Raw genomic sequence first — 15,805 nt, 5'->3', positions numbered from 1 at the left:
AACCCCACTGTCGCCGTAGTGGTGGTCGGCTGAAGTTGGTTTCCTGTGGGTCCCAACTTCGAGGCGCAAATGCGAGCCGATCTCCGCATTGAAAAAACTCGCCACAGAGAGCAACAGGCCTACAACGATAGAATTATTCAATCCTTACACTTCACTCATAGCTAGAAAAAACTGGTGGTAGATGGCAGCACTACGCATAACAAACATTACACAGAAACAAACTTCACGTCAGGTTTCACTACATGTACACGCACATTCCAACATGTACAAATTCGTTAGAGGTTCCGGAGAAGGAATATGGACGAGGTACACGTATGGTTTAGTAGTAGTATTTGTGTTCATTTTTCGAGGAATTTCTATATCCCTTCCCCCTTTTCTCCAGATTTCTAGATAAACACTAATACAGAGTTAGAAACCACAACAAGCAAATTGCAAAAAAAGGTGGCTAGAGAAGGGAGAAAATAAAAATAAATAGTATAGAAAAACGCCTATAAAATTATGGTTGTGTCGTAGGCTAGGCGTAAATACAGCTACCTAAAAATGATAAGCTGCAAAAAAGTAACTAAACAACTAAAATATCTGCCCATAGAAATAATATAGATAGCTTCTCGATTACTCCCACCCATCTGATCACATTTTGTTTAACAGAAACAATTTCGTAGCACCCACGCCCCGATGTGGCAGTGTCGTGTTTTAGTGATCAGATATTTTGTAAATATGGAAGATACGCCCCGAAGAGGTGGATGCCGCGAATTGACAAAACAACATGTATATAATATGGATTCTCCAGCAGGTCCTAAGACGGATGTATATCACAGTTTTCCAAACTTTTTGTTCCATCGCCCCTTCTTCAAAATTTTTTTCTCATCGCCCAAAACTCAAGTCAACCCATAGAATCCTATACTAAATTCGAAGCTTCTACCACCCCTGGACTTTTGAATCGCCCCCCAGGCGCGATATTGCCCCCTTGGGAATCTTTTGATCAACTATTGTCCACTTTGGGAAACACTGATGTATATATTCAAGTTGACAACAAAGCGACCTGAAAAATGCGGGACCGGGTCACGGGGAGTTGTAGACTGGGGCGCCAGCGACTGGTATTTGGGTCTCTGGGCCCTCCTGGGCTTGTCGCGGGACGGAGGGGGGAAGCTGCAAGTTCCGTATTCTACAATGACGACATGAGTGCACGAGCCTCACGGCCCGAAGCCCCAATCGTAAAGACCGAGGACTGGGAGTGCTGGGCCGGGATGCTCGGGGTTAATGGCCTCGCCCACCGCACTCAGTTCTCTTTAGCGTGGCCCAACCCTTCGGGGTAATGTGCTTATATCCCCCATGGGACAGAGCCTGGGCCATGTCTGGACTTTCAGTATTTTTGAGAGGGAGTTAGTTAAACTCACTGGATATAATTTGAGACGGTTTCTTTACTACCCTCTTTAAAGATAGGAACTACGTGAGTTCCCCCATTTCCGTGATGCGATACCCTCAGACACACTACTCCTGTAGATCCGTGCAATTGGTAAAAACAGCACATTAGCGCATCCCCTAAGGACCCTTGAATAAACGTCATCCGGTCCTGATGCTTTGCTAGCAGATAAATCCCTCCCCTAAGAAGCTGGTGGACTTTCCTATCATCAACTTGAATTCCATTGAGTTCTTTATCAATACAAGGTTCACCCCTACTTGAAACAGTCCCGTCTTTGTTGAAAACTTTCTGATACCAAAAAATCATTGAATACCTTACAAGTTTTTGTTGCCCTCTACTCTAGATCCTTCGATAACTAATGGACCAACAATGGACCTGAGTCGATTCTTAACATACCTAAAAAATGATTTTGGGTCTGTGCCAATATTATCTGCCAATCTGTGTGTGTTGATTCCACTTCTTTCTTACTATCTCTAATCGCTTTCTTCAACTTTCTCCTTTTACCTTTCTATGCGGTCATATATAAGCTTCCTTAATCACTTTACGATCAGGGACGTAATATTTCGTCCAAACGCCAGTGGAATAAATTAAAAAAAGTTCTCTATGTTTTCTTCCCTCTCTCCTCATCACCGTGAAGCTTTGTTGCAACCCTACGAAAAAAAAAGTAGTTCCTTTTACCTCCATGATGTGTCCTTGTACTATATACATCTAAGAGCGAACGAGAACACGTAGGTGAGGGCGAAAAGAGAAATCTGCTTCGCACCTACTCTATCATCTGTAAGTATTACAGATAAGAGAGGGGGAGATATAAGAGAGTATAATAGAGATCCGTACTCTTATACTTATGTATTATACTGTTTTCCATTCATTTGTTTTTCTTATTACTTTTCTACTTTATCTTTCCTTCCTTTTCCTAATATGCGGTTAGGTTAGGACAAGGTTACCATATTTATCGCCGATTCGTCAAACAGAGGTCATCCGAATTTCTTGCTAATCGCTTGTAAGCGAAGCGGTTAATTCTCTAAATGTCCTTTTCTTTTCAAGATAATGATTACGCACGTTATTTGTGAACCAGAGGGGTTGCGATGAACAAACACGTTTTGTTTTAGAACAAAAGGTATGACGTCGCGTTAAACAAAGAAAAGTTGCCCCCGAAAATTCCACCAATTGGTTTACTACGCCAACTGATTCGAATTGGTTTTGGAAAATATATCCACCAACTTTTCTCTCAATAGTCCTAAGTTGGTTCTACGAAAAAAAGAAACCAATCTTATGCTAACCTCTTTACCAGTAGAAAAGTTGCATACAAAACTAACGACACGATGATCACTAGAAGAAAATTCGTCCCCAAGTTGATGATCATGGGACGAGATGATGATCAACGTCCTGACGAGATGATCATCATTCAGATGATCATCAACTTGGTCACCTGTGCTTGCGACTTTTCTATTGCACGACTCTCTTGTTACGTCGACATTGTTATTTCGCTTAGCTGAATATGCTTTGTTAAAACGTCAATATAAATCTTAAGTGAAGATTTTTCTTAAATGATGGGAGTCAAAGTTGAAACTTTTAGATTTGAAAGAAAAATAACAAATTACCGATGAAACGGAAAGAAATCCAAAATCTTAAGTAAACCGCTCGTAGTTGAAAATTATAGCATCCCTGTGTTACCATATCAATGTTTTAAAAAAAAACATTAATTTGTCTTGAAAATGCGTATCTGACTAACTTGAAAAAAAACAACCAATGAGCCTATTGATTAACAACCGATGAGCTGTGGTTGCATTTTTCAAGTTTTATAAAAGAACTTCAATAAAAATTTTATGGCAGGGGTTCTCAACCTATGGGTCGTGACCCAAACTTGGGTCGCAGGAACTTCCGAGATGGGTCGTTCAAATCCACTTACAGTCAGGGGCTGTTGAGCTATGGGTTGAACCAAACTTGGCCCAAACTTGATTCGCATGGACTTCTGAAATGGGTGGTATAAATCAGTGTTTCTCAACCGCCGGGCCGTGACATAAATCATACCGGGCCGCGAGAATATATTCATTACCCTTTCATTTTTCGAAGTATTGTATTTTCACGAATAACTAATTGGTTTATTTCACTATTATGGTACATATTATTTTAGTTTTTCAGTCTAAAAATCATACAAAAGAAGATGAAAAACCCTCCTAGAGTTCCAGATCAAAGACTTCCAGCCGCAATTGTAAATTATAAGAATTTGGAGGATTCCTTTTCCCCTTATCGCACTGAAAATCCTTCGTTTTGTTGCAAGGCCCAAAGGAAAGGAAACATGTCTCTGGTCCTTCCCTCCCCCTCGAAACTAGTATTTTTAATTGTGTTTTTTTTCTTTTCGTATTTTTGAGTATCCGTCTTCATGAGACCCAAACAATACAGCAGGGGTGGGGAATGTTTTTCCATACTCTCCGTCCCTTTCCCCGAAAATATCCTACTGATTCAGGGCTCTCTCTGTTGACAACCAGATGACCCTGTCATTTGCGTGTCCACGGTTTGCCATTGTCGGCACCACAGAAAATGTCCTGAAGACAAACAATAATGCCATGAGAAAACTCGGCATCCCACGTTCCTTGGAGACTGGAAAAACATCCGTGCTACTCGCCAAGCTGCATAACTTCAAAGGGTAATAATTGTGAGTGATTAGGAAAATTTCCGGGCAATAGAAAACCACCATCGACCATTGGACCCGTTTATTTATGGACAGTGGTAAAAACCTCTACGATTTAGTATGTGTTCTCAGAAAAGAACGAAGTATTTCACATATGCGTGGCAAATCTCAGAGACTAATCAGTGAAGCACCATCTGTATACAGAAAATAGTGTGTTTTTGAATCGGTCATCAAGGTGCACATAACTACTGGTGATAACTCGAATACTGTTTTCTTTGCAAAAACGCAGTGAATTACGTTGCGAGAGTTTTCGTTTTGATTTCTTTCCCAGAGTGTGGATAGGTTCACAAATCTCAATTTTTGTTAAAAAATAGAGAAAAGTTCAAGTTTTAGAGTAGAAAAATCGCGATCAAAGTTTTGTAATTTATCAAGTTACACAATTTAACATAAGCATCTATCCTGAATATACCGAGAAGTGTTTCGCCCAAAAATGAACAATTTTCTGCTCTTCAGCGGACTTTTATGGTGAGTTACAATATAGACGATTTTTTTATATCATTACCTTCTTTCTAGCTAAGATCAAATGCAAAGTTCGATTGTAAAATATATTTTAATTTTTAATAAGTTATTAAAAAAGTGCTAATAAATAAGTGCTGCGTTGATGTCAGCTCAAAAAAATTCCATTGCCCACTATGAATGAAAACTTCATATTTTTATACACTATGCGAAATTAGTCTGTAGAATTGAATATTAAGACGTCTCGATTGATTTGTGATCAATTGAATTTTTTAATGAGGTAGAAGCGCCGAAATGAAGAAAACGTTGAGGGGGCTGAAGGTTGCCATTTGTCCCGTATATACGGGCTCAAGCCCTTATGCAGGAGAGTGAGTGGAGCGTTGCATTGTATATTGATTATTGGTGGCTCAGCCATCTCGTAAAATATATTGGGGGCGCTCAAACAGCCTCAGTACCCAGATTCCGGCGCTTAAGCAATGATGATGTTTATTGCAGTTGCTGATGAAACGCTTCGTTTATGTTTTGACTTCTGCACGTTATTAATACATTACCGGAAAAAAAATGTTGCATCACTCCGCAAGAAAGTAATGAATTCAATTCATTATAAACGGGTTTTAATTAATTAAAATAGATTAAATTAATTAATCAATTAAAGAAGGGTTTAATTAATTTATTGATTAAATGGGTTTTTAATTAATCAGCTCACAATCAAAATGTAATTGGTTGTTTATTAATTATAGTTTGAACGAGTAAACTATTCCAGACCGGGCCGTAAACTCACAGCAATTTGATTCACCGGGCCGCGGTTCCTAAAAGGTTGAGAACCACTGGTATAAATGAACTCACAGCCAGGGATTTTTGAGCTATAGGTCATGACACAATTAATTTGATTCGCAGAGACTTTCGAGAGATGGGACACAAAAATACATTTACAGCGAAGAATTCTTCAGCTATGGGGTCACGACCTAAACTTTATTCGCAAGGGTTCCTGAAAAGGGTCGTTCAAATTCAGTACAGCCAGTGGCTCTCAAGCTATGGGCCACGACCCAAGCTTGATTCGCAGGGGCTTCCGAGAAGGGTCGTACGAATTCATTTGTGTGCAGCCGAATATTCTCGAGCTATGGGTTGCGAGTGAAACTTGATTCGCAAGGGATTTCGAGATTCGTCGTACAGATAAACTTACAGCCATGGATTTCTGAGTTATGGATCACAACCCAATCTTGATTTGCACGTGATTCCGAGATGGGTCGAGCAAATCCACTTACAGCCAAGGATTCTTAAGCTATGGATGACGTTCCAAACTTGATACGCAGGAGCTTTCTACAGGAGTTGAACGAGTCCAATTACAGTCCAGTTATGAATGTGCTCATTGTGTCACTGGTTTCGCTAATTTCGAAAACCAAACAATCCCATGGGAAGCTGATCTTTCTGTTAATTTTGAGTCACGGTTGAAAAAGATTGAGAACCCCTGTTTTATAGTGTAATCCCGGCCTAACTAATGAAGAAATCGCATTATCTCTTGAAACAATACGGGTGTTTCAAATTGTTTGTCCATAGAAATATCTTTGCAACCGTTGACTTTGCACATATACTTCCAATTACATAAAGACTCGCGGTAGCACAGGTCTATAAGATACTCGCCTAAAGTACTAAAGGATGTTTAGAAGTATCGCGAGTTCGATTCCCGGTTCGTTCTTGTCAGAAACCTTCCTGACACAGGTGTCAACAGAAATGGTGACATGACCACAGAAAAAGATTGCTACCGCAGAAAATCCCACATCGAGGGGTTAGTGCACCAACCTCTTGGCGAGTATTAAAAAAAAGGCTGCCTTTCAGAATCAATAATAAATTATAGGTCCCGGTCTAATTAGCCCTCGTGTGCAAAAAATGACCACGGTGAGACAAAAATGATCAAATGACCAATTACATAGAGTATTCAAATGACATGCGGTTTCCGAAAATGTCATAATTTTTTCAGGTGTCGTATAGATAAAAAACTATACTGTCCCCATGTGCGAAAACTTTCAAATGAGAAATTGTAGATTAAGCTCCAAAAAAGTCATATGCAAAAAAAATCCCTATTTTTCAATGCAATATTTACGGAGATATTAGACAAAATTTTTCAGCATTTATCGCCAATGATTGAGGGTGTAGTTCGCAATTTGAGAAAACACGAATTGAATTCATAGTGAAAAAAAGTTCTGTAAAAAATTTAATTGTGACTCTTAAAAAGTAAAATACTCTTTCATTCTTCAATAATTTTTATAATAATATTCCTTTCTAGTCAAATTTTTTCACAACGAAACGGTCTTTTAATTTTCGTTTCTTATGTGACCAGTGGTCAGGTGCGGATCCAAGGCAATGTGTTGGGAGGGACGATTCGTTATGAAAGTTCGTTGAATCACCCCGTATTTTATGGGACAGGCCAATTTTTCCCATATTATCTGGCTCTTTGAAGGGGACGATCGCCTCCACCCCCCCCCCCATTCTCTGGATCCGTACGTACCAGTGGTTGAAGCCAGCAACGCTTCGTGCAATTTGATTTTATCTGCGACGAGAAGAGACATTTATAATACATTATGTGTTTCATTGGCAGAGGATTTCTGAAAACTTTTTTTTTAATTTCACTTGTTGTTTCTCAAAAAGATTGAATAATTATTGCATTATAATTTTGCCTGAGGGGGGATGAAAAGTATCTGAAGCAGTAAGCAATGAAAAGTATTATCTGTCAAATGCGCAGTAAAATAATATTAAGCAAACTAAATTAACTAATATTAACTAAATAATCAATAATTGAGGACATTTCATTTGTGTACTGTTCCTAAAAATAAAGGTTCTCAAGCCAATACAAATATGCCAACACAATGAGTGATAAGTCACCAAAACTTTGTAATTTTTCACCTTTAATATCTCGATAAGTATTGCGTTTAAAAATATGAAATTTTTCTACGGTTCTTCATTTCACTAATTGAAAGTTTTAGTGTACGGGGACTGTGTTTAGAAAGTTTGTTCATTTTTTATTTTTTTATCTACAGAACCCCTCAAAAAATTACGGCATTTTAAGAAACCGCATGTCATTTGAGAACTCTTTGTAATTAAACATAAATACAAACACAAAAGCCACAACGGGCAAATTGCCCAGCGAGGTGGCTGAAAAAAGATGCCTACAAAAAATATGGATGTAAAATATGACCAAAATGCAGCAAGCCAATAAAGAAAGCATATACTGTATCACGAAAGAAAGAAACTAATAGTTTGTACTATACTATACTGCACTGCCCATAAAAAATAAACCCTATTCGAAGAAAAACTCCCTGCGACACCACAACCTGGAATCGTCCCTTAATAAACGATACTGGAGTCCCCTTGTCGAAGCAGTTGATTGACGGTGTATTAATAACTCATGCTCCATCCTATCTTTGATCTTTGATCATTTTTGTCGCACCACGGTCATTTTCTGCACACGAGGGCTAATTAGACCGGGACCTACAATTTATTGCCGATTCCGAACGGCAGGCTTGTTTTTTATACTCGTCGAGAGGTTGGTGCGCTAACCCCTCGATGGGGGACTCCCTGCGGTAGCAATTTTTGCTGCGGTCATGTCGCCATTTTTGTTGTACCCCTGTGTCAGGAAAGTTTTCTGACGAGGACGAACCGGGTATCGAACTCGCGATACCTCTAAATATCCTTTGGTACTTTAGGCGAGTATCTTACCGACCTGGGCTACCGCGCCCTCCATCCTATCCATCCGGTTGGAAATTTTAAACGCTTCGATCATATCCCCTTTCCCGACACCCGTAATTGGAAGTATACTGCTTAAGTGAAGGGTTGCAGGGATAGTCCAAAGGACAAACACTTTGAAACACCCTGTATAATGAAAGCAAAACTGTTTTCTGCCGATAAATAACCAAAAACTAAAATTTTCATCTATATCATTACGTAATGTACTGAATATAACTATGCTGTAATTATATAATATTTTCGTAACTAGAAAAAAAGCAATCTTTTTATTATCAAATTATTTATAAGGTTTATTCTTTTCCTTCAGGGGACCTGATGAATGAGGACAGTGTGTTGGCATTCTTAACCGATCTTGAAGCAATGGAGCTTCCAGGGGTAATTGAGGAAGTGAATGCAAAATTTCTGTACAATCTTATTGAAGAGACCGACTTTGTTGCTGTCATCTTCCGTAAATACTCATTAATTAGAATATTTTTAAAATTTTTGCAAAAGATTCAAACTTGAATTATTGATTCAAAAAACTGTATCCAATTGTTCAACCAACTAGCAACTGATCAAAAAAATTGTTAAAAAATCCGTCATGGGCTGAATAAAATCTTAATTTAATTAAATGAGTCACAAACATCCACACACCGCATACAAACACACAGTGTATACACAGAAAATTCTTGTATTCACATGATCAATGTCGACAGACAAGAACCATTTCAATCAGTGAGATAAGCCAAAGCGTCAAACAATATCGAATTTCAATGTTGGGCCCTGAACAAGCATCCGAGAGAAAATTTTCTTTCTTTACAGTGTGTGTGTGTGTGGACTTACTCCGGTCATATTATCATATAGGGCAATTTACTACCGATTAAATCGAGAAAAGGAATCATTTTTAGAGAAATTCTTCAGAGTGGAGAATCTAGTGGGGGATTTTTTATATCTCTTATAATTCCGGAGAACGCGAGGACTTGTACTTGAGGTGGTTAACTATTCATGTTACAAACTTCTTACATAATACTCCTGCAAACCAATAGAGTTTGTGAACACATCGGATTTCTGCAGTTCTGCGCCTGTGGTAGAGTTACTGAGTGTTAGGCTGGCTTACCAGTTTTGTCTTAGCACTTAATTTTTTGCATTAGAAAAAAATGTTATATAAATTTATATTTTACTAATATTCATATTGGCTTGCAAAACTTTCGAGAGGTAAAAGAGTGAGGTTTTAACTTTCGATTTGATTGCTATTTGATAGATGTAAAGAGAAAAATACACTTACAAAATGTAATGCCAATGTCATAACATGATACATATATGATACAGGGTGTTTCAGGAAGATTGTCCGAAAAGAATAAAACTTCTACTACTGGTTTTAATATAAATAAAATATGGAAATGATCAGCGAAAATAAAAGAATAGAATTAAGCTGTAATAGTTCCACACCAATAAAATGAAAATTGATGGAGAATTATAAAAATTATACTTTTTATACGTCATCCAAATCAAAAAAGGGTGTACCCCACTAATTTTACTAAATTTAATTCGTACATTCCCTATTATTCCGAAAACGATTTGCCCCGTAATATTTAAATGAAAATTTGCTGAGATATCGATGATTAAAATTCTTTGTCTTGCCTCCATTTTTACGACCATACCCGCAGTTTTTTTGTTTCGTTTTTTTAACTTAGTCATTTTAACACGCAAATATTTGCAGAAATCAAGACTTTCAATCATCCATATCTCAACCACTTTCCATCCGAATGCTGCGTGTCCAATTTCTTTTGGTATAATAGAGAAAAGCAATAATTTTTCGAACTGGCCGTTGTTTGATCCGGAGATAGTAAAGTAGAAAATTCTGATTTTTTAAAATATCTCCTAATTTTCGTTTCATGGGAAAGCAGGGGCGTAGCCAGAAATTTCGTTCGGGGGGGGGGACCACTTTCATTTCGGGGGGGGGGGTTGCCAAAGTGACAGAACAATGGATTTGGCCATCTTTTTCCATTTTTCGGTCATTTTCTCACATTCCTCACTACGCCCTTGTGGGAAAGGATACATCATAGACCTGGGGATTTTCAAACTGTGCGATGCCAACTTTTGTTAGGGGCACCGCGGAGCGTCTGCCCTAAGTTTTTCGAAGAGATTCTTTGTTAAACTGCTCTAGAGTGCCGCGGGTGGAAAAACTTTGCGAACCCCTGTAGAGACAAATTTTTCTTTTTTTCGCTAATCATTTTTCATATTTTACTTTTGTTTTAGAATCAACCTTAAAATTTTCACTGTTTTCGGACAGTTGTTCGTAAAACACCCTGTATGCGTCCTGTTTACGGCACTTCTCCATATTACCTATAGATAAGTTCAATTGCTCTGAAAGCGAAAGTGTTCTTCGGGACCTCGAAGAAATTGATGCAGAAGCAGACGAAAATGGAATAGCACTGGTGAAATCTAGTGATGAGGCATTGGCAATGGATTTTGGATTAGAAACCATTCCAGCGCTCCTGTATTATCGATTCAAAGTACCTACACTATATGATGGTAAGCTTCTTTTACATTCCTTTATTTTTTAATAGCTGCTTTTGAAGAATTGTATTACAAGATATTCAGCAATGAAAAGTTATTCATACAGCACAATTATAATTGAAATTAGAAATAATGATCATACAATTAGCTATAATACATTATGAATGAACTATGTACATACAATAGAACCCTGCTAATCTGCTAATCCGAAAAACCGCTTAATCCAAACGGCTCTTAAAAAAACCAAAAAAAACGACGACGTTCAAGAATCAGCAACTGAATAAAACAAACTCATAAACAGGGTCGTAACTAGGATTTTTGCCGCCCAGGGCAAACATGATTTTGTCAACCCCACAACTTTTAAGATTCGATAATTTTATAATGGTGTTCTTTATTCCCACCTAAAACTGTCACCCCCCCCCCCAAAGTTCCGGCCCTGATCATAAATATTGTATTGCAGTGGTTCTCAAAGTGTGGGTCGCGACCCTCTCTCCGGTCAATAATGGGGAGGATGTCTCTACGTTTTGTGAAAAATTTTTGTTAAAGCAGAGGATACCTTCACGGAGCCGGACGTTTATTCGGTGTACGGCAGAAGACTTCGGGCTAAGGGACCATTCAATTATTACGTCAGTATCGATGGGGGGGGGGGGTTTCGGATTAGCTAACTTTTGATGACAAAGAAGGAAGGGGGGTTTGACTGATGGTTATGTCATCAACCACCCTTTATAAAAATATGGAATATTCTCAATGGCACCTTTACTAGGAATGCGAAAAATGAGAAAAACCTTTTCCTAGTTTGTAGACACCTGAACTAACATTCTTTCCCTCCCCCATTGATATAAGTACCTGTTACCTTAACCTACATTGATAAGTGCAATTGTTACCTGTTTTATACAATGCTAGAAACACGCGCTATGACTAAAGTTAACACACTCATTGGCCTTGAAAATTTAATAATTTGCATACTTGATATAAACAAATTTACATACAAAATTTCGACATGATTGGATTATTTTTTTAGGGGTGCTTCTTTTTTTTTTGCAAAAGAGTGTATGCATCGCCTAACTAAAACCGAAACAAGCGTGCCACAAAGTGCTTTTGGAACATTACATCTACTGGCAAAAAAATTGGAATATCCCGGAAAATCACGATATACAGTCAGCCTATGTATAAGGCGTCCATTAAATGTTTTGGTCGAAAGGGGGGAGTCGCGTTTGAAAAAGTTTGGGAACCACTGCTGTGTTGTAACACATTATACGTATTTTACATACGGGGGATCACACATAATGATGCTTTGAATGACAAAGCATCAGTTTCGTTTTCATTTGAAGAAGCTATATCTACCTAGCGGACGATGCAATTCGTTGTCATCATCTCAGAAACATGATGTCTGCACCTGCACAAGCTACATTATCGTGCTGCTTCACGTATGGATGGGCAGTTTCAAGAACTACCAAAGCTTCTGAATGAGTATTTGGTGGTGGACAGGGCCGTAGTGTGCCTTCTCGGGCACCGGGGCAGAATTTTCCTTGCCCCTCCCCCTCCTGAACTTTCGGCTCGGGGCCCAGGGGCAGTGCCCCGATTACCCCACCCTAGTTACGGTCCTGGTGGTAGAGCATCACAATCTAACCCAGTGGTTTTCAAACTTTTGCCATCCGTGCAGCGGCGGATCTAGAGCTCGCTGTTGGGAGGGGTGATATTACAAATCGCTAAAAAAAAAAAAATTTAGTCTCGACAATAAGTGACCATATGTCCCACATTTAGTCACGTATTTCCGTCACAGTCCCGTTTTTCTATTTTTCCTCGTCCCGACTTTTTTGAAAAATGTCCCGGTTTTACCGAAGTTCCGAAAATTTCGCTTGGGGGTCAAGATCCCCTTCATAGATCCACCACTGCATCCGTGGATCCTTTGCTACAGACAACGTTTATCCGCGATGCCCCAGGATCAGGGCTGCAACTAGGGGGGGAGGGAGCAGGCAGATCTGATGCCCCGGGTGCCGGACTACAGGGGGAGCAAATTTCATCCTTTTACCTCTTCTTCAACATTACAAGGGGGGTGCCAAAATGCGTGTTTGCTCCAGCTGAACGAGCATCTAGTTGCGACCCTGCCCAGAATAGTCTAATGAAGAACCAGCGCAAAGCACTGAATAGGCAATCATCGCCGCTCACCTCGACGTTTGTAGGAGAAATGACGCGCACTCTGAGAACCACTGATCTGATCTATAGCCACTAGATATAGCTTATATTATCTTTATTCCAGTCGCCTTATAATCTGACCCACTGGTGCTCAAACTTTTTGAAGCGCGACCCCCTTTCGAACAAAAAAATTTATCGGCGACCCCTAGGTAATTTGACCATATGTCCCGCGCGACATCTACTAGGGATGACCAATGTCCCGGTTTTCCGGGATATTCCGATTTTTTGCCAGTAAACGTGCTGTCCCGAAAGCTCTTTCCGGAACGCTTGTTTCAATTTTAACTAGGCGATATTGACTTCCAAAGTTATTCAATTTTTTTTTAATATCATATAAATATTTACTTTTTTTCTATGTACTTCATGTCCCTTTTATGCAAGATGGAAGTGTAGCCAGGTGTATGGTCCTTGATTTTCGTATACAGGGTGATTAAGAATCATCTGATTTCAAAATGGTTCTATACTTCAGATCGACCATTAATGAACATTTTTCATAAGACGTAGACCCATTTCCCATGCATATTCACATATAACACATTCTATTCTGTATTTTTAATTTTTACAAAACATACAATTTTGAAATCGGGTGATTCTCTCTAAGTCACCCTGTAAAAGCATTAACTTGATATCGTCCGCCGCGTCTTAACGCATGGGCCCACCCGAGCACCGCCTGGGGGCCTCAAGAGAAGAGGGCCTCAGAAAAATAGCAAGTGGTCGAATTTTTTGAGAATTTGCCAAGAATTTGTAGACATTGAAAGCAAACTTGAATATTCAAACAGTTAAAACGATTTCGAATTTGTGAAAATGTGATAGAAAATCCTTGTAAATTTTAATAAAAAATTTCTACAATTTATCAATGCAGTTTTCGATAGTAAATCGACTAAAAATAAACTGATAAATTATAGTACGAAAAAAAAAATTTATATTTAAACATCTATTATATTTAAACATCTATTTAAATATCAGAATTTCAGAAGAGTAAAGATATGCTAAAAGGAATTACATATTTTAGAACATTATTATTGGTCTTAATCAGGGCCGCAACTAGGGGGGGGAGCAGGCGGGACTCGTGGCCCGGGCGCTAGACCCGAGGGGGGCGCAAATTTCACTCTGAAACCTCTCCTTCAACATTACAAGGGGGCGTCAAAATGCGCGCTTGCCCAGGGTGACCAAGCATCTAGTTACGGCCCTGGTCTTAATAATTTTTTCTACATATTTTTTGTTATAATATTTAATTGATTATTAATATTAATTGATATACCAAAGAGAGTTTTAAGATTCGGTAAAATATAAATACATTATAAATTCGGTACAAACTGTATTCAAACAGCCAAAAGGGCGGATCACGAAAATCATTGCAAATTTTAGTAAAATTTATCAATGCATTTTTTGATAGCAAATCGATTAAAAATAAACAGAAAAATTATTGTATAAAAAATATATATATTATGCACGTTAATTAGTCGTAAACAACTATAAAATACACTGCTGGCCACCCAAATTGCAACACCAAGAAAGACAAGAGATATCGCAACAATATATTGTAGATAACATGTTGACCAAGCATCAAATGATTAAATTTATAGACTTCTGTGAAGTGTGGTTCCTGCCAAAATCAGTAGCCAGAGTAGCCGCCATTGTTGGAGATCACCGCTGCCACACGCCTCGGCATTGATTCAAAGACTTTGGATGTGTTCTTGGGGTACAGCAGACCAAGCAGCTTCCACGCGTTGCCAAAGTTGATCTGGTGTGGCAGCTGGGGATGTAATCTGGGTCAATCGTTGAGCAACCATGGACCACATGTTTTCTATCGGCGAAAGATCCGGAGAGCGAGCTGGCCAGGGAAGCAATTCAATCTGGCGATTGACGAAGAACCTTTGGACAATGCGTGCCACGTGTGGTCGCGCATTATCCTGTTGAAATATGGCTGTGGGCAAGCCCTGAAGGTAAGGAAGGACAACTGGCTCCAACACCTCGGAGATGTAGCGCTGGCTTTTTAAAGTACCGGCAATGCGTACTAGAGGAGTGCGAGAGTGATATCCAATACCGCCCCATACCATAATACCCGGTGCAGGACCAGTGTGGCGGTGCATAACGCAGCTGTTCAGCATCCTCTCTCCACGGTGTCTCCAGACTCGAATCCGACCATCGTGGTGTTACAGACAGAAGCGTGACTCGTCAGTAAAGACAATTTCATTCCATTGTGCCGTCCACATCCTTCTTTCATCGCACCATTGGCGGCGGAGACGTCTGTGGTTCTGCGTCAAGGGTAGACGAAGCAATGGACGTCTTGCGGACAGACCACTCTGCTGTAAACGGCGTCGAATGGTACGCGCGGTCACTGGATGATGCGGTACAGACTGAATGTGCTGTGCTATGGTTCGTGATGTGGCTGAGCGATCCCTCACTGCCATACGCACAATACGCCTGTCATCACGTGAAGTGGTGCACTGAGGTGGATGCGATCGAACACGTCGGTCCGTCGTACCCTCCTGCATCCAACGATCACATATCCGCATTACAGTTGTTTGGTTTCGTCCAACACGACTACCGATTTCCCTGAAAGATAATCCACAATCTCGGTAGGCCACTATCCTTCCTCTGTCGAACTCGGATACTTGATCAAAAGATGATCGCTGTTTTCTACAAGGCATAATTGATCGTTTTTTTGAAAAAACCACAAGAAAAACACAATTGCCGTACTTCAAATCGTCGAAATCTCCAAGCCTTAAATAGCGCTTTGAAGTGGCGCCACAGGCGCGCGTGATGTGCGTCTGCGCTGAAACTCTAATCATTTGCAT

The 15,805-nt window shown here is 39.5% G+C and overlaps 1 protein-coding gene across 1 annotated transcript in view; it reads left to right on the top strand.

The window, feature by feature from the left end:
• The window catches only part of LOC149085456 (uncharacterized), a 130,780-nt gene that overhangs the window by 6,892 nt on the left and 108,083 nt on the right, over window positions 1-15,805 (top strand). Inside the window, exons 3-4 of the mRNA XM_089233471.1 lie at window positions 8,620-8,760; window positions 10,644-10,826. Of these exons, the coding sequence (XP_089089597.1) occupies window positions 8,620-8,760; window positions 10,644-10,826 (324 nt within the window). The remainder of the gene's footprint in view (window positions 1-8,619; window positions 8,761-10,643; window positions 10,827-15,805) is intronic.

This window comes from Pholcus phalangioides, unplaced genomic scaffold (genome assembly GCF_987345545.1).
Source record: "Pholcus phalangioides strain wild (caught in Gottingen) unplaced genomic scaffold, Ppha-v1.0 ptg000007l_1, whole genome shotgun sequence".
Taxonomy (NCBI): domain Eukaryota; kingdom Metazoa; phylum Arthropoda; class Arachnida; order Araneae; family Pholcidae; genus Pholcus; species Pholcus phalangioides.
Note: the sequence above shows the minus strand (reverse complement) of the source record. Positions and strands in the feature narration are given on the sequence as shown.